Genomic DNA, 19,413 nt, shown 5'->3' with positions numbered 1-19,413 from the left:
ACAAGGTGCCAAGAGAAGTCCACATAAGACTTATCAAGAAAACAATTAGAATACAAATACCACAAATGGCAAGATATAGGACTGCACTATTACTGGAAGGATACAGGATGATGAAATGAAATGTTAGAATAAAAATTAAGTTAAACTTAAATTTAGAGTATTATGTATAAAATAGAGTAATAAGTTATAGCTAAATAAATGATTAATAATGATAATAATGCATATATATACACACTAGATCAGTGGTTCCCAAAGTGGGCGCTACCGCCCCCTAGGGGGCGGTGAGATGGCTTAGGGGGGCGGTAAGAGGCCAGGGGGGTGGCAGGGGGCGGTAAGAGGCAAGGGGGGCAGCAAAGGAGTGCTGGAGGTGGCCTCCTCTAGCAAGCTATTCAGAACAAGTTTGCTCACTCACCCCCGCCCATCCAGAAGCTGCTCGATCGCTCGCTTCCCCCGCCCACCTGCACTATGCTAGCCCTGCCCACTCACTGATTGGCTGGCTCACCAATCGCCCCGCCCGCCTCTAAGAGCCCTATCTAAACCCAGTTATCTTTTTTTCTGCTTGGCTTTCTATAGATAGGGCTCTTAGAGGTGGGCGGGACGATTGGTGAGCCAGCCAATCAGTGAGAGCAGGGCCAGCATAGTGCAAACAGGAGGGGAAAGCGAGTGATCAAAGGGAGGCCACTTCGCCTCCCTTCGCTCCCACTTTGTCTTGATGAGGTCTCTGCAGCTGTGGGCGCGGATGGACGGAGGTGGCCAGAGTGGTGGGGAAGCCTGGGGGGGCGAGCGAGCGAGCGAGAGAGCTGCCTGATCCTCCATTGCTCGCCCGCTCGCCCGCCTGGGCTACCTCCGTCCGTCCGTGCCCGGAAGTTGCAGTGACCTCAAGACAAAGTGGGAGGCGAAGGGGCCACGGTGCCCTGCCTGATCCTCCTTCGCTCGCTCGCTATTTTGCCTGCATGTGGTGCCTCGGCGGAAGCCCTTTGCTGGCAGCCAGATCTCCCCTCCCTGGGGCGACAGCACATCCACGATCACTGTCCTAGTAACGCTGCGGCCGCTTGGCCTGCGAAGAGAGGGAGAGCAGCAGGGGCTCTCTGCAGGGGCTCTGCATTCCCCCCCCCACCGGAGCCTTCCCAGAGGAGGTGGGGCTGGGGAATGTGGGGCGGGGAGGCGCTGTCTGGGGTGGGACTAAATGACCTCTAGGGGTACCAACCGGCCCTTCTGACTCTGGAGACCAGAAGCAAGCAAACACACACACACACACACACACACACAGCAAAAGTATCTGGTTTTGAATATAATCCTCCCTAGTGCTTGTGGAAAAAATAAGAGGAACATTTGGATATACATTTTGAATTAACTTGGAAAGAAAATTGCTAAAATCACTTTTAGTTGTGTTCTGCATTAAGAATTCATGCAGTAGCATTTCTTGTTGAATTAGCAGAGTAATATTTACAACAGCCAGCTAAGATAGTTTTATCTGTCTTATAATGTGCGTGGGTAGAGGACTTAGGCATAAGTGCAATGTTTGCCTGTGATTATATAATAAATTCACAGCTTATACATTTGAATTAGATGTTTTTCAATTCATGTTTAACCTATACTTGATATACTTGTATTCAATACATAAGGTGTTAATTATGTCAATGGAAGAGATAGGAAACTGCATTAGTGATATATATGTCAATGCGTTGATTTGTACTAAAAATGTTTAGTTTAAAGAAGTTATAAGGAATCACAAATATGAGTGTGGAAAATGTAATGTAGTTGTGGATGACCCTTTGCATGAGTTGTATTGGGAAAAATAAATAAATTAATTAATAATGATAATGATAATGATAATAATAATAATAATAATAATAATAATAATAATAATAATAATAATAATAATAATAATAAATGATTCCCCAAAGAGGTAAAAGGCTGCATTTTGCTAGAGTTATTCTTCCAAACTGTTGAGGAGGGGGATTGGAATCCATTGCCTATATTTCCCTTTTCATCCCCATGGTTCTTTAGTGAAAATTATAACCCAAGAACATATAGATCTGTTAAAATGTTCCCATTCTCACTTTCCATATTGGGAATCCCTAGGTACCATGCAATAATCTCATCAAATAATTCAATCAAATGTTGGTGATATTGAGCTGAAGCCAAAGTTCAAGAAATTGTACCAAGAGTTTTAGTTACAGAAAGAAATTTCTGATCGCTATCCTGCTCTATGGACAGTGTTTAAGAAGCTCCTTGTTGCATTTCCAACATCATATTTGGTGGAACATGGCTTCAGTGTGGTCTCCAAGCAAAGAAAATGACTCCAGATTACTGAATGTGGTGATTTAAGACTTCTGTTAAGTGACTTAAAACCAGACATTGGGAAACTGGTATCACTTCATCAAGCCCATCCATCACATTAACAATTTACCAAACAGTGAAGTAGTTACTAAATTTTGCTAAGTTTACTAAGTTACTAGTTACTAAGGTTCTTGATAAATGACTATCAGACTTTGAAAACCTGGTATCATTGGATCATGTTCAACAATTTTGTTGAATTAACTAACTACAAAGGTTTTTAAATTGGATTTTGAATAAACGTGCAATTAATTGTTACAGTTTTCAATTTTACTGTTACTATCTTTATTCCTTCATGCAAATCACCCAGTCACATGACTCCCCCAGCCACGCCCATCAAGCCACGCCCACAGAACCGGTCGTAAAAATTTTTGAATTCCACCACTGGGTGGGGGGCACTGAGGATCAGTTTGTAGCACCAAGGGGGCGGTGGACTGAAAAAGTTTGGGAACCACTGCACTAGATTGATAATATGAAATTTTATATAAATTGTAAGTGAGGACTATGGAGAGGATGTTTAAAAGCTTTGTTATAAAAGATAAATAATTCTATATAGAATAGAATATAAAGATGTAATACTTTTGGATGATTTCAGGATGATGTAAGTGCCATAATATAAATTTATCTTAAATTTAGAATATTTTACATAAAAAGGATGTAATAATAGCTGTAGTCAAATGAATGTTTAATAACCATAACAATTGTATACATATATATTAGAATGATGATATGAGGTTTTATGTAAGTTGCAAGTGAGGACTATTGAGAGAAAGCACAAAAGTTTTGTAACCAGTCGACACACCGTAAGTAATTGGAGAAGGATTTTTATTTTGTGTGTGTTTATGTCTGTGTATTTTATGTTTGTCTAAAAATAAAAACTTTTTTATAAAAAAAAAACATACAATCATTCTGCTTCCAAAAAACCTGAAAGACATAATTGAAAAACAAGCAAAATACTATATCAGATAATGATTTTGCAGTCAAGATATTACACAGGGATAAGATAGGTAGTAAGATTTCCTTCCTTCCTTTATGGATAGATTAAGCCCAAATGTATGATAAATCTACTTCTCTAAGATTTATTCATTACTTAATTCTAACAATATCATAATATTATGCAACATTACCTATGAAGTTTGCCTGTGGTAATACCTGGTCACAAGGAATAGCATTATGGTATAATTAAGATAATTATACTATAATTCTCAATATATGCATTAAATGTATCACAGATTTTTAAAAAATACAATTAAGGTCTAAATTGACAGAGCATCTTAACATTATAAATAAGATTGGGAAAAATCATATCCTTCATATCTTTCTCTCTTCTTTGCTGGGCTTACCTATACAGTAAGGACAACATTGCCCTTTCCTCAAAACAGGTTTTTCACAGGATACTGGTGGGCAAGATTCAGAGTAACAGCTAATTCCACCATCCAGGCAAATACAACTGGTACAAACATTTGGTTTCCACGACTCAGCAGTTAAGAAGATATCACCGTCATCATTTTTGCAGTAACTGGGCATGCTTTTATTGGTTGACAAGGAAGGCTGAACAGGCTCATCTAAAAAAAAATACACAAAGAGGATAGGAGTGATAGAAACAGGCACAGATATACTTTTTATTTTACATATACATATTTAAATACATATATAGATCAGTGGTGGATTTCGTATCCCGTTGCAACCAGTATGGTGCAACGGAGCCCAGCGTCCATGGCATTAATGCGTGCAGTGTGCACATGCATCCTTACCTCCTGCGACGCCTCCGCAATGCTCCAGCTGCTCAGTGGGGCGTCGCGCAAGCGCTGTACGCTCCGTGCATGTGCATGGAAGTGCTGAAGAGCTCAAATACAGGTAAGGAGGGCAGGCGGGCCCTCCGGAGCACCGTACCAGAATGGTATCTGGTGCTCCCGGCAGGCACCAGTATGCCCATACCGGGGCGTACCGCCTGGAACCCACCACTGATATAGATGTTCTGAAGATGAATTGGAAATACTTCCCACTATAATATTAGAACGCTTGGTTGTGCACGTTTTTGAATACATAGAATGCTGTTAAGAAGTGGAGTTCTATTTTTAATTCCCTGCCGTGCTTACGATTCTGTAATTCCTGAATTGGCCTATTCTTCATGAAAGCATCGAAGCACTAATGTAACTTGGCAGCTAGCAACATCCTTCAGAATGTAATTTTTCATGAAAGGTTTCTGCTGAATGGTCCTTCCTCCAGAACAAGTGGAGACCAAATGATTCCTGGATGTTGTCAAATCGTATTTGGAAAAGGCAATCCAGCACCAAGAAAACTTATATATCTAGGAAAAATATTCTATTTATTTAGAAATATACTAAATATTTCTATTTATTTATGCCCGCTTGTCAGAAAATGATGCTTCAGATATTTTTCCTTGCATGCAAAAGGAGCAGGAAAGGACAAAACTATACTTTTGGTTTGTTTTATCAATAGCTGTGAGCTTCATCTCACTTTTTCTAAAGAAAGAGAGGAAAAAAAGCAATTGTAGCTTCTATGATTTTGGCCCTCCCTATAACTTTTGTCTCACCTTCCTGTAGGCTCATACACCTCTGGGCAGGCGATAACAAGGAGCCACATCTGCTTAAACAACTCTCAGTTCACTTTTATGAACATATACACACCCCTACTTTGTAATAACACTGTTTTAAAAAATGGTGGGCAGACTCCTATGTATTACTAAAGAGGAAAGAACAGTCTGTAACACTGAATAATGACAGCTTCTTTTAATTAGAATTGCTGAAGATTGACTGGTGAATTTAACAACAAAACATTGCCATGGCATAGAGGCTGATGAGATGCTTTTGTATATGTTTAAAGTCTGTTTGTAGAAGGAAAGTCTCAAGGCTATTGATGTGAGTTTTCCTTCCTAATGGTTTTGTATTCCCTAAGACTTTAAAAGTAAAGGACCACACCTGTAGCGAGATAAAAGAGAACCGCTGCTACACAGGTGTGGGTAGTGATGGTGGTGGAAAGAGAAAGGAAAGGAAATGCTACTTCAGTTAACAGCAGAACCTACTGAAGTAGAAGGCTGGTATAACTAAGAACTTTGTTACTACTGCATTTATGACAAGGAAAAACGAACAGTTGTAAACACAAGGTAGAAAGGGAAACTTGGTAAGTACTGTCATCTGTCACTTATAAATATCACCTTAAGCAAAGGGAAGTAAAGAACTTTATATATTAGACTTAACATATTAGAAATATATATTTTATGTAATAATAATCCTACCTTGTTTAAATGCTCAAAGAAAAACATTCAGTCTTCTGGTCCATGTTTGATACATGAAATATTTTATTAACTTCAATGAAACTACCTTTATAAAAACTAATTCTTCATTGCCATGCATATGTAAGAAAAGGAGCTAATGCTCTTAAGAACTGCTGGAAATGCACAATTTATTATTAGTCTTAGATTTTTATCCTGTCTTTTATATGATTTGGCCAACTCAAGGCAGTGAACATACTTGATGCTGTGCCTCTTATATTCCTCACAACAACCCTGTAACGTAGGTTGGGCTGAGAGAGTGAGTGGCCCCTAAATCACCCAGCCGGCTCTTAGACTTAAAGGAGGACTAAAACTCACAGCTTCCTAGTTGTAGGCCAGCATCTTAACCACATTAAACTGCCTCTTAATTGAAAACTGATCTGACAGAAAAGAGAAAGGCGGATGGTGGAGTCTTTCTGTGGAAAGTGTATGAAAGAGGCAGATGGAATATGTTGGCGTTTTAACCCCAAAAGTGAAAAATACATAATTAGGATTAATAGAACTTGTGTAATGAAACACAGGATAAGAACTAGAAAGTTTGAGTGGATGATCTTATATAACAGACATGTCTAAGTTCAGAAGAGCGGGCTTATATTTGGAAGCTCAATTCTGTCTTCATGTTAGAAACACTAGTGCCCAAGAATTTACACAGGAGTAATGAAGATTTCATCATGTTGTTGCTGGACTATGGATGTTCTAAAGCCTTTTTTCAAATAGTATGGCTGATATTTACTTTTGAGATGTAATGACATAGGGCAAATTAAACTGTTTTAACAAATATGCTAAAATATATTATATGAAGCTAACCTGGACACTGGGGACAACATGAGTCCTGAGTACGTGTAGGATTTCGACAAAGTAGAGGGGGACAGACTTCGGTTTCGCATAAGACTCTTGCATTATGACATGTACACTGGGTACAAGTATCAATGTTCCATGTGTCTCCTTCCATAAAATACTCTCCCCCTGGAACGTAACAGATGGTTGGACCACTGATTTCTGGCTTCTGTGCAATTGATTCATCTGTGAAAAACAGAATCCACCCGAAGAAATAGAAAATTGAATTTTCATTAAAATATAGATTCAAATCACACTAATGGTTTCTAAATCTATTATAAATGACTATATTTATAAACTAACACATTTTAAAACATCTTGGTTCCTACCACTATAACAAACAAGTAATAGGTTTAATACATTGCTTTGATAATAAAGGCAGACTTTATTTTCAGGATTGCCCACTGAACGCTGTAAGTGACAGCAAGGTATTTGGGGATGGAGTAAAGACCAGTTCAGAAATTTCAAATAGATATAATTGCATAAACTGATTACTAGTAAATATACTATGATCTTTCTGTGACCCATAGAAGGTATGATACTTCTGTTCATGTGTTTGAGATACAAATCCAACAAACAAAAAAACATCTAGCAAACCAAAACTGGATTCTTGCCTACTTATAAGTCCAAAGAGGGCAATTAAAACTAGACCAATCATACAATTTCCACATACTTTGTGGAATTTTTCTCACTTGTCTTAATACAATGGTCCCCAACCTTTCTGGCTTGGCAACCCAACGGAGAGGAGAGCAGATGGTTCCATTAAAATATTAGTAGACCATGACCCAGTGATTGGGGACTCCTGGTTTGATATGTGGCTATAGGAACGTAATGGAGGTTACACAGTGATAAATATCTATATCTATATTATACAAAGATATGGATTGTCCACAAAGTTCAGTTTTCTCCCTGATTCACTGATTTCTAACTGATTCTGACCTGCAGTTCAAATCTGATTTAAAAAATCTGATCTTTGCCCATTTCTTCCAGTTTGAATAACTAGATGAAATGGTTACAGAAATAACTGTACTTTTCCTTTCTCTCTGTTTTTTGGCAATCAAAACAGCCTAAATATTTAAGAATATTTAGCCCTTCTTTGCACTTCCAAGATTGCATTCTCTTCATTCAATTTAAATTACTAACAATGTGTATGGAAACTAAAATATTTCTGCCTTTGAAAGCTAAAATTATTATGTTTAGGATGTATAAGATTAGTGCCAAGTGTTAATTTATAAAATCTATGCAATTACATGGAAGCAATGCAGGTTTCAGCTGGTTTATCTAGCAAGTATCTCAGTCTTTTTTACTTATAAGATCTTCCCTGACAAGACAAAAAAGGGCAATAGAATTAAGAAGCAGGGTTTTTAAAAAATATAAAATGGTACCTGGGCATGATGGACAACATTGTCCTGGGTGTATTGTTGGATTGCCACAGTTGGGAACAGAACAAGTAATCAAAGCACACATCTCCCGTCCATTATGACAATAACAATCACGGCAGCCATCATGCCAACTTTCTTCATTCTCATGACGGTGCCCATCTACTGACAAGCAAGTCCCTACCTTAGCAGGTGGTATTATGGAAGCTGGTATCTCTGTACATGATAAAAATATAATGTCTTAAAATAATTGTTTTTAACAATTACAATTCTTTATAGTTATTCTTTATATTAACACTAGAGTCAAACTTTGAACACTATCATGGAGAACACAGATTTTTAGTGAGGACAGCAGACAAATGTGTAAAATCAACTGAAATAAGACCTAGACAGACCTGAAACCATGAAAAAAAAAATAACAAAACACCTGAGACAGAAGGCAGAATGTGCTTCTTTCCACAATTCATAGCAAGAAAAACTGAAAAAAACTGGGAAGCAAAATAACAACAACAATGAAATAATCGTTCTAATGACGAAACACTTGAAAATAAGTTTTGAAAATAAACTCAAAATATATAATGAGAATTATTTTGTAAAAGACTATCTATAGCCCTAAGAAATTATTAACTTGCATATTGCAGATATATTAAAACAGTCATGAATTTCTGCAGAGAAGTGCCAGCATCCTTCTACTTCTAACTTAATATCTACTTCTCAAATATCAAAGCTTTAGGTAGCAGAGTATGCAATTGTTTCTTTCTCTTATTATGGGGAAGACTTGTAATCTTTCACACAGAAAACTAAGGCATTTATATTTTTGAGAATGTAGACCTTTACAAACGTATATGGAAGTAGACAGTACTAACATACATTTTACTTTTGAGGACTGATTATATTGTAGAATTCATAATTATATGAATATATGAATCACATTCTACAATGTTATAAACCTTGTTAAAAGGAAGTGTATTCTATTGTAGTAAAATCATTGTTTATTTTTTAATTATTTAACATATACATTACAACATATAAATAAATAAATAAATAAGGAAAATGCACTGTAAAACAAAGTGCTAGCCTTTATTTACAAGAATCCCCTTAGACCCATGGGATTATAAGTATTATTAAAAACTAACAATACTTGGTAGTTTTAGTTTAGTGCTTGTTTGAAAGTATGCCAGCTGTCCTATCAAAGAAAGTTGAAGCTGTTAAGCCAGGTTTTTTAAATAAATTGCTTTGTGACTGGTCACATACCTCCATGTAAGCCATTGGGAGAATGCTTATAAGATATTAAATATTCCAAATGCATCCACCAGTCTCCAATATTCAAAACTTCCAGTATTTTCACTAATATTCCAATTAATTGAATGGATCGTTGAGCATAGATTGGAACTGGTTATAAATCACACTATTTTAATTGTGTTTAGAATTTAAAGAATGTAAAAAATATATCTGAAATAGTTGCACATACCAGCACATTTGCAGATATTACATCCTTGGTTATTTTTCTGAAAGCCCATTGGACAGATCTTCCCACATGAAAGCTCTGGGCATTTCTTACAACGACAGATTTCACATCCGTGTTTGTTCTTGCTAGATAATGAAGATTATTTATATTATTTTTCATAAATAATCATATTTTGTTCTGGAATTATTTGAAAATAAATTTAAGTTGGATAATGAAAACAAATTAATTAAAACAAAAACCTAGGCCTTATTTTCAGTTCATACTTCTGGAGGCCAATATCTATCTAACATATATTTATCATCAAATTAAATAATAGTTCTTTGGACAGAATGCTGCAACACAAATAGAAATCTAAAAGTACAATTGCTCTATTATCAACTTGAACTTATTCAATTTAATCAGAAGCAACCTTAATATGTTTGAATGCTTAATTATGAATTATAATGAATTAATGCAGTGGTGAGCAAGTGATGAACCGAAGGAAAGCATTTATTGCAGAAAGCTTGATATGCAGCTCTTCACTATAAGTAATGAATATTCCCGTTTTCAAATTAAAGTATAATGAGCAGCTTTTTTTAAAAAAAGCCTGCAGATTCCCCTATACCTATTCTTTATGTACAAATTACCATATATCTTTATACTGCCCTTCCAATATGAATTACAGCTACTTATTAATCAACTATAACATTAAAATGCAATATAACACAACATCCCAATTAAAATGCAGACTTTAAATTAAGAGGCTCAGACTAAAAAAAAGGCCTATAATTATAGACTATTAGAGGTTCAAACAAAATAAATCTCTCTCCCTCCAGGTTTCTTCTCTCCTAGATCAGGTGATACTTTGAACATTTCTGATTGCCAACCTAAACTTCCCTATATATATTAGCTTTTTTTACCAGGCTAAACAACAATGAAGAAACCATATGAAGCAATTAATTGTTAGACTGAGTATAATCACACTGGAGAGTTCTCACTTTATATTAAAGGTGGCAGCAAATCATGAGAAACAACAAGTTCTAGATTCAACCCCAGCACCTCATTTTTAACAATTGTGGCTTCTTAACAACTGTTGAAAAAAGGTCATAAAACTGGTTCTGGTCATATGATGACCTGCTTTACAACTGTGATCACTTACAATCAAAATTGTGAGGTTAATTATAGTAGAAACTCAAGGACTACCTTTATTTATTACAGAATAGTCTGGACTCCTTTTATTCTGTAGTAATTTGCCTATCCTTCTGAGTAAATAATAGACTGAGTTAGAAGGGGCATCAAATGAGAAAGATTTAGAAATTCCTAGGATATCCCATACACACACACACACACACACACATGTTGGCTGACTGATGGTTTAGCTGTATTGATGTTTAGACTATTATTTTGGGGAGAAACTTCCTATCCTTACCAGTGTCTTCAGGAAAAAGGGTTAGAGTAAGAGTCAAATTTCAAGCCAACTTTATTAAGTGAAAAGAGCAATCTGAAGGATCCTTGAATGTTCTCTTAAGTCTTCCTGGACAGTATGTTTACATTAAAAACACCATGATTAAAGAATTATTAATGTTTAATAGTTTGAATGGATAGTTAATATTTTTAAACAATAAATACAATCTCCGTAAGTTATAGATAAGTGATTTCCCACAATAAGTGGTAACTTCTCTTGTTTTACTTGCCAATAGGTAGTAATTGTTGCTATTGCATACTTTCAGTTTTTATACTGAAACAGCTACAATTTCTCCTCTTCAGTGCGAGGCAATAATCACAATGCAAAGTGGTCTCATTCTTCAAATCATTCAAAAACTATTTGTTTGTAAGGGGTTAGTTTTTTATAGATTTTTACTGGGAAACAGTAATTTAAAAAGGGATAAAGTCCAATGTTGTCTCTCCACATCAGATATTTTATTTCTGAAATTTAAGTCAAAAGAAAATGTGATCATATATTTCCTGTTTTGCCTACTTGTATGTTCCTACACTTACAAGCAAACATCGCTAGACATGGCTTTCCTTTTCTGACTGTAAGGGCTGTGCTGTAAATTTCTGCCACTACTACTTTAAACTGGATGTGAAAAAAAATCACTAATGCTATACCAAAATTAACATTTCAGATGTGATTTATATATTTGTCCTTTGAACTTGGGTCAGATTCAAGTACAATTCTGTTCAAGAAGGAATTGGTTTTATTATAGTCTTTGAGTTAATTGTGACCAGAACTGCAATTGCTAAGTAATGCGGTCATAAAGCACACTCATGTGATCATGCTGCTTAGCAACAGCATCTTACCATTGTTAAGGTACCACAGTTAAGTTTGAATCGTATGTTGTTAAGTGAGGACCTTGTGTGACTATGACTTCTGATTTCCTATTGAAGACAAGCATTGACCATGCTTGTGAGAAGTTGTTAGGGAATCTTGGAAATTGTGATTAAATGTCCATAGCTTACATTGTCGTGAGCTGGGCATATCTGAGAACCAAGTGAACTGAAGGAAATCTTCTGGTTTTTATCTGCATTACAATGCATTGTTCAATTGTTATATTTATTTTAACTGTCTATTTAGGGGAGCTATAGGCTGTTCAAAGTCTGTTGTTTGCAAAGCTTATAAGCCTTGTGAATAAATAAGTTCCTTATCTGGATTTTCGGAACTTAAGAGAGTTTGGTAAACATGGCAACAAATACAAATTATAAGCAATTTAAACAATATCCATCCTACATGCAATAGTAGCCATTACTGTTATTACTAGTGTACTAATAACTGATCTCAGGCACTATACAGAAACAATGTCCTACAATCTTGGTCAGGCTACAGTTCTCTATATTTTATTTTGTCTCATTAATAATTTCCTTCAGCTTTTATTTAAACTTTCAGCTGCAACTGTTGCTTTATCCACTAGATGGGGTACCAGTATAGAATCTGACTGTAAGAAAAAATATGTTCATTGTTCTGTAGGGAGAACGAGGCAGACAGGAACTGAGGCAAGGCAGGTTGAAGCTAACACAACCTTTATTAACAGTATAACACAGCAAAATGTAATGCAAACCTTGACCCAGCAAACAGCAGCATTTGACAGCTGATAGCCCTTTTTATACTAGAGCTGTCAGATGCTAAACCAATAGAATGGCTGCATTCTCCCGCCACCTGGCTGCTCGCGTCTCAACCAATCAGGGGCCGGCAATGATAGTCAATGGCGTCGTAGCCTCGAGGCCTTAACATTCATGTTCAATCTTGCCTTGGTTATTTGAACAACATTTTCTTAAAAGTAAAATAAGTAGTTAGGTCCTATAATTAATGGAATAGAGTAAGGAATGAGCCTTTACTTTTACATGGAATACTAGTCTACAACTCTGATGTCATCCTTAACATTGCTTATATTTTTCATTACTGGATGAATCATTGTCATCTCTTTTATTCTTTATCTTGCCTAAATTTGGATAAATAAATAGGGCAGAACTATTGCCAAGACCCATCAGGTCCCCCCAGCAATTAGCCCTTTATCTCCACAGGACCAATATGTTTGCCAAGAGCAACTATAACTGTATTGCTCAGCTTTAGAAATGTTAGGCCAAAAAGCTCAAATAGTTGAGGGTTCAATTGATAGAAGAGCATTAGAAAGTATAAAAAAGACTACTGGTTATGAAAATATGAGAAACTATATTTCTGAGACTGTGGCTTATGATTTCTATAGGAGAGATTGCTGTTGTGAGATACATCACATCCCACAAGGACTGGGAAAATATATTTGAAAAATGGTACGCTTGATTTAACTTTAAACCCAAATATTGTGAGGCCTGACAAAAGAAAATCCAGATGTAAGATCTTTAGATAAGAACTTTAAGCATCAAAAGAGAAATGGGGTCTGTTTTATTAATATGAGGAGGGATATTGGGTCATAAATTTGCTATTTACATACCAATATGCAGAGCACAGGAAACAAGCTAGATGAAGTTAAAGACTTAATACAGGAAGGCAGATATAACAAAAGATTTGGTGGACTGAATCTCATGACTGATTTGTTCCATGCTAACAGGAGCAATAGAAAAAAAAAGAGACAACCTCAGTGATAAAATATTTATAGCTGCTCAGAAATTCAAAAAAATAACTTGGCATCACTGTTAAGAGTAACTGGATTACAAAGTGTGAGAACAAATAAAAAGTAGCATAGTTGTGGGTGTATGATTTGGAGGAAAAAGTGGTTGGAGGTGACCTGCGATAACAGGAGGAATAAATGAAGAGCCTGAGGCTCAGCATGACCCAACTCAGAGAAGTCAAACAAGTGAGACCTGAACTGTGAACAGCAGAAGTGAGAACTGGTCTAGATATGATGTATCTCTTTCACATATGTGTATACTGCATATGTGAAAGAGAAACTTTTAGATCCCAATTCTACCTCACTAGTAATGAAGCATTTTATGAGGGTAGCCATTGTGATTCCTAAAATTCCAAGTATGTTTTCTGTAAAAAATAATCTGACCAACTCCCCCAAAAAGATGAGATCTAGCTTAGTCTTCAGCTGATTCAGTGCTTTGTGCTTTTTAAAGGGCATAGTTCACTGATGAAATAAACAGAAATATAACAGTGAATACACAGGTAGTACTGGGGAATATTTTAATAACTTCTAAGGCATTGGGGAGTGGCAAAATTGGCATGTTATTCTAAAAATACTTAAGCAGGGTAGTTTAAATCATCAAAAATCAAGGTCATATATTTGGATGCAGAAAGTGAGGAAACTGATATTCTGTTATACCCCTGGATCAGCAATTCATGGAATACCATACAGGTAGTCCTTGTCTTACATCAGGTCACTTAGTGACCATTTGAAATTATGAGACTGCAACAGGTAGTTATGACCTAGACCCAAACTTATGTCTGTTGCAACACACTCCTATGCTCATTCATTTTTACAACCAACCACAGAGAAGCTGCAATGTGCCCCCCTACCTATTCTTCCCCTCCCATCCTGACACACCAAGTCCCCACAGGGGCTGCTTTGCTACAGGACCAGATTCCATACTCCCCACCCCATCCCAGTCATCATTTGCTCATTTATCTTTCAAAGATATCCAGAGCTCAGGAAGTTGGTGTAGGGAAGGAGGACAGGCAGCTTCATTATTGGGGAGAAGAAATCCTGTCAGTTTTTCTTTCCTCACCAGACTATTACTTTATGCTAGTGCAGCTTAACATTGGTGAAGTTATGACTGTCTAGTGTGGAAAGAAAAACCAGCAGGACTTCTCACTAGCACAGCTAGCGCTGGGGAAGCTAAGGCTAGTGTTAGCAATGAGGAAAAAAGCCTGCTCCCCCAGCATTAGCTATGTTAGCTTTACGCGAGCACAGCTAACACTGGTGGGGTTAAAGCTGTCTAGAAATCAATGTTTTAATAAGATTATCATATATGCTAGCCTCAGCATACATTCTATGTATGGCTACTCTTCAAAACCACCCCTACAAAGGAAACCTTACATAATTAAATAACCAAACCTATTATAACTAATGCATATGTTACCATGGCAAGATCTTATGTTTCCAAGAACAGAGGCATTAGACAGCTGAGCAAACATAAACCTGGCCAACTTAGCATCCAGGAGCAAAGTCAGATCATAGTTGACGCTATAACACTGAAGACAAGCTAAATTCTTATTTCTAGGTCAGCAATGCTACTGGAGAAAAACCCTCTACCTTATCTGGATTAAATTTTGATTTTTCAGCCTTTATTTAGACTATTAATATTCCTAGTGAAGAAAAACTAACAGTAAAACAGCTGTGGAGCATTGGAAGCCAAAACAACTAGACAGTTTTTTCCTTGTGCCATCACTCTGCTGAAAACCTGATTATATTACCTTGTTGTTTGCATGTACGCTGACAGTTATGCACTGGAGACAAAGTGTCCAATCACACTTGGTCTTTAAAATATTCTATTCTATTCTAAAAAGGATATCAGTTATGCTTAGTTAAATAAGAAGTTTTTAAATTTAGCTGCTCCAGATCATTTTGTATGATCTGGATTTAATAATTGTTGTTAAAAAGTGTTAATTCTAGTTAAAGAAAAGGAGAGAAATTTCCTTTGAAAAGGGTCACGGTGAAAAATATTTAATATCAAGTGTTTCATGTAAAATATGGTGGATATATTGCTGGAACACTTTAAATGTTCATATATTTCAAGGGTAGAAAACAGAAAACAAAACTCCTTCAACTGCAATAGAAGAAACTGCATAACTGCATTTATCAGCTGCACTGAATTTAATAGAGAGAAATGTTAATACAGCCTGCCTTCTATGAACTCCACAGCAATGGGGGAATAACCCCCCCCCCCAATGTTTGGAACATTGTGTAGAGTACTGGCAATGTACCTTAGGGTGGAATTGTACAAAATGAAAAGTGTTAGATCGGGTAATGGAAAGACACACAAGGCTAAAAGGCAACAACAACTCTTTATTAAAGTACAAGTGAGAACAATCCAGCGAAGGTTGAGTCTGACAGCAGCCCTTTTATAGGAAGCTGTCAGACCCTTCGACCAATAGGATTAAACATCTGTTCCCGCAGGAACACAGGACCTTGGTGGAAACCACTGTAGTAGATACCAATATCTAACACTCCTCCTCTCTTAGATGGAACAATCCGACTCGTTACGTAGTCACACAGGTAGGCGGGCTTTTGGGTAGCTCTGCCAGACCTGCGCAGTTCAGTCAGAGGGTGTTCTTTGGACAGGTCAGATGTACCTGTTTGCTCCGCAGCTCCGCTTGGTGGAAGCTCCTGGAACCTTTCACAGGCCGCGCCTGGAGCTTCTAGAGCAGTTTGCTCGGAGCTCGCTGCGGGCCTGCAACATAACCAGATAGTTTTCCTGGTACCCTCGGACTTGAGCTGGCTGTGGAAGGAGTGAGTGTTTGCTCCGTTTGGGTAGGGCTTTGGCTAACTCATGCAGGAGTTACCTCTGGTTGTCTAAGAGTGGAGTTGGAGAGGCGGCCACGGAGTTGGTCAAAGTGCCTTCTCCAATTCCGACCACGAGCTCTACAAAGTAAAAGCGAGGCCTGGTGATGCCTATCACTGTGGCATGAATCCACAGAGTTCCCCTGACGTAGTTGTGGGCGTAAACTGAATCCCCTACACTAAAGTTCCAAATCTTGCTTGTGGAGTCAGGGGGAGATGCGGCAGAATAGTTTGGGTGTAGCCGGTCTAAGTGGGACCTTAGCTGGCGACCCATGAGAAGCTCGGAAGGGCTTCTTCCTGTAGTGGCACTGGGTGTGATGTGCTGAATTAGCAAACAGTGGTCAACCCGTGTTTGCCAATCTCCCGGGCCCATCCTAGTGTGGGCCTCTTTTGCAGATCTCACCATTCTCTCCGCCTGACCATTGGAGGCCGGATGGAATGGCGCGACCAGGGCAGGAAGGTCTCAAATTGCATGGCCGTGAATTGAGGCCCGTTGTCAGAGACCAGGACGTCGGGCAGGCTGTGCGTGGAAAAAAGTCTCCGTAGTACCTTGATGACAGCTTCTGCCGTAGTGGAGGTCATCAGGACTACCTCTAGCCATTTCGAGTAGGTGTTCACAACTATGAGGAATGTCTGGCTATGAACTGGGGCAGCAAAGTCAATGTACACCCTACACAATGGTGTTTGAGGACGCTCCCACTCCTTAGCGGCTGCCTCTGGGGAGCTGGTCTGGACTCCTGGCAAGATGGTCCATCTGGTCATCCGCAGTTATAAACACACTGGGGTAGGTCGGTCCCCAGCCAGCAAACCCAGTAGCGGCTTGTGGTCCGTAATTAGTTCAAAATCACGGCCATATAGGTACTCATGGAACCTCTTTACTCCGGCCAATGCAGCCAAAACCTCACGGTCCAGCTGGCTGTAGTTCCGCTTGGCAGCGGACAAGGTCCTAGAGTAAAAGGCTAAGGGAGCCTCGGTTCCGTTGGGCATGCGGTGGCTGAGGACGGCGCCGATGCCAAATGAAGAAGCATCGCAGGTCAGCACCAACGGCAGGGTCTCGCTGTATTGTACTAGAAAAGTGTCCGCCGACAGGAGTCTTTTTACCGCAGCAAATGCAGCAGCTTCAGCTCTGCCCCAGGACCACTTTGCGTTCTTTGCAAGGAGATGGTGTAAGGACTCAGCAACGGTGGCTTTCTGTTTAAGAAAGACGCTGTAGAAATTAAGGAGCCCGAGGAACCCCTGTAGCTCGGTTTGATTGTGTGGTGTAGGGGCGTCCTGTATTGCTTGAATTTTTTGGGTGGTCGGGTGAATCCCAGAGCCGTCGGTTAGGTACCCTAAGAATTCAACCATTGGCACGTTAATTTGGTATTTTTCTTTTTAGATACGGAGGCCTTTGTATCTAATTCTAGTCAAAACTGTTCATAAACGTTTGAAAAGTTGCACCTCATTTGCAGCCGATACCAAGATGTTGTCAAAATAGGGGACAACTCCTGGAATCCCCTGCAAAAGCCATTCCATGATGCTTTGGAACAGTCCTGGGGCGATACTAACACCGAATTGCAGGTGGTGACATTTGAATGCACCCCTGTGTGTCACAATAGTTTGGGCCTCCGCCGTAGTGCCATCTACAAGCAATTGTTGGTATGCCTGCACCATGTCCAATTTAGTGAAAATATTCCCTGGGCCTAAAGAACGTAGTAGATGCTGTATAATGGGTACAGGGTAAGCGCTTTGTTGCAACACTTTATTGATTGTACATTTGTAGTCCGCACAGATGTGGACAGACCCATCAGATTTGACAGGTGTCACTATAGGGGTCCCCCAGTGTGCGTGATCAACCGGGTCTAGGATTCCCTGGCCTATGAGCTTGTCAATTTCCCTATCAATTTTGGGGCAGAGAGCAAAAGCGACCGATTGTAGCAGTGTTGGTTCAGAGAGGTCTTTCGCCGTTTCGAACACTTCCCGGCCACAGTATCCGAGGAACATGTTCTTCTTGCGGCCTTCAGAAAGGCCCACGACGTCGTTGCCCTCGAGGAAACAGTCAAACCGTAGCATATACGAGTCCCAGTGCTCGGTGACTGGGTCATACGGAGTCGGTGGGGCATGCATGGCCATTTTGTGTTCTGAGGGCATTTTGTGTTTGCTGCTCAAAAATGGCTGCTCGAAGCCGTCCTGCGCTCTGGGCTGGATGTACTTGCTGGATTGCTACGCTCTTTTTGGTTCGCCTAGTTGCCTTCCAATCCCACCCTCGTCGCCAGTGTTAGATCGGGTAATGGAAAGGCACACAAGGCTAAAAGGCAACAACAGCTCTTTATTAAAGTACAAGTATGAACAATCCAGCTAAGGTTGAGTCTAACAGCAGTCCTTTTATAGGGAGCTGTCAGACCCTTCGACCAATAGGATTAAACCTCTGTTCCTGCCGGAATAGAGGATCTTGGTGGAAACCACTGTAGTAGATACCAGTATCTAACAATAAGACACAAAAAATGACAACCATGGAGCCCTTTTGTAATTATGGCTGGTTAGCTTAGAATTAAAGAGGCAAAGGTGAGACACAATAGAGGTACCATGAATGGCACAGATAACATGGAGAGAAAATAAAGTTAGAACCAGAGGAGTCTAATCAATTAAAGTTAAATGCAGGTAGTCACTCAGATTTAGTTAAATATACAGAAACTATGCCAGTAGCTGTGATAATAGCAATCAATTTGGATGGTTTTAGACAGGATCTCAACATATTCATGAAACAACAAGCTTCATAACTAAAATTTATGGTTGACCCCTGCTTTCTGGATCATAGCATGCCTTAAATACTGGCTGTTGAGAAAGAGGCTAATAATACCTCCCCACCACCCCAGTCCAGGCTTGTGAGTTTCCAAATGAATCTAATTTGCAAATACATCTAATCTAAGGATAACTATTGGTGGAACAACTCTGAGGGACTTGTGGACCCCGCTGTCTCCAAAACCACATTTACCAATTTTAATTAATAATTACAATAAATGTAAATCTCCTTGGGCCCATTTGGAGTATTTGTCTGTGACATCTTTAGCTAATTGAACTGTGTGGAATTACAAATAGTTCTTATATATTTCCTGTTGCAATCATATTGACCCCAAAACTGTGGTTATTATTTCTGGTATGTCCATTTTTTTCCTCATACTAAATTGAAGCTGTAGA

General features: G+C 38.7%; 1 protein-coding gene across 2 annotated transcripts in view; it reads right to left on the bottom strand.

Annotated features, from left to right (window-relative positions):
• The window catches only part of CRIM1 (cysteine rich transmembrane BMP regulator 1), a 148,358-nt gene that overhangs the window by 10,969 nt on the left and 117,976 nt on the right, over positions 1 to 19,413 (bottom strand). For both annotated transcript variants that reach the window (XM_081941882.1, XM_081941883.1), the window contains 4 exons: positions 9,323 to 9,444; positions 7,858 to 8,067; positions 6,443 to 6,658; positions 3,684 to 3,905 (listed from right to left, as the gene is read on the bottom strand). In XM_081941882.1, the coding sequence (XP_081798008.1) occupies positions 3,684 to 3,905; positions 6,443 to 6,658; positions 7,858 to 8,067; positions 9,323 to 9,444 (770 nt within the window). The remainder of the gene's footprint in view (positions 1 to 3,683; positions 3,906 to 6,442; positions 6,659 to 7,857; positions 8,068 to 9,322; positions 9,445 to 19,413) is intronic.

This window comes from Natrix helvetica (assembly GCF_964273705.1).
Source record: "Natrix helvetica genome assembly, chromosome: 2".
In the NCBI taxonomy this organism is placed as follows: Eukaryota; Metazoa; Chordata; class Lepidosauria; order Squamata; family Natricidae; genus Natrix; species Natrix helvetica.
This window is presented reverse-complemented; position numbering and strand designations above follow the sequence as displayed.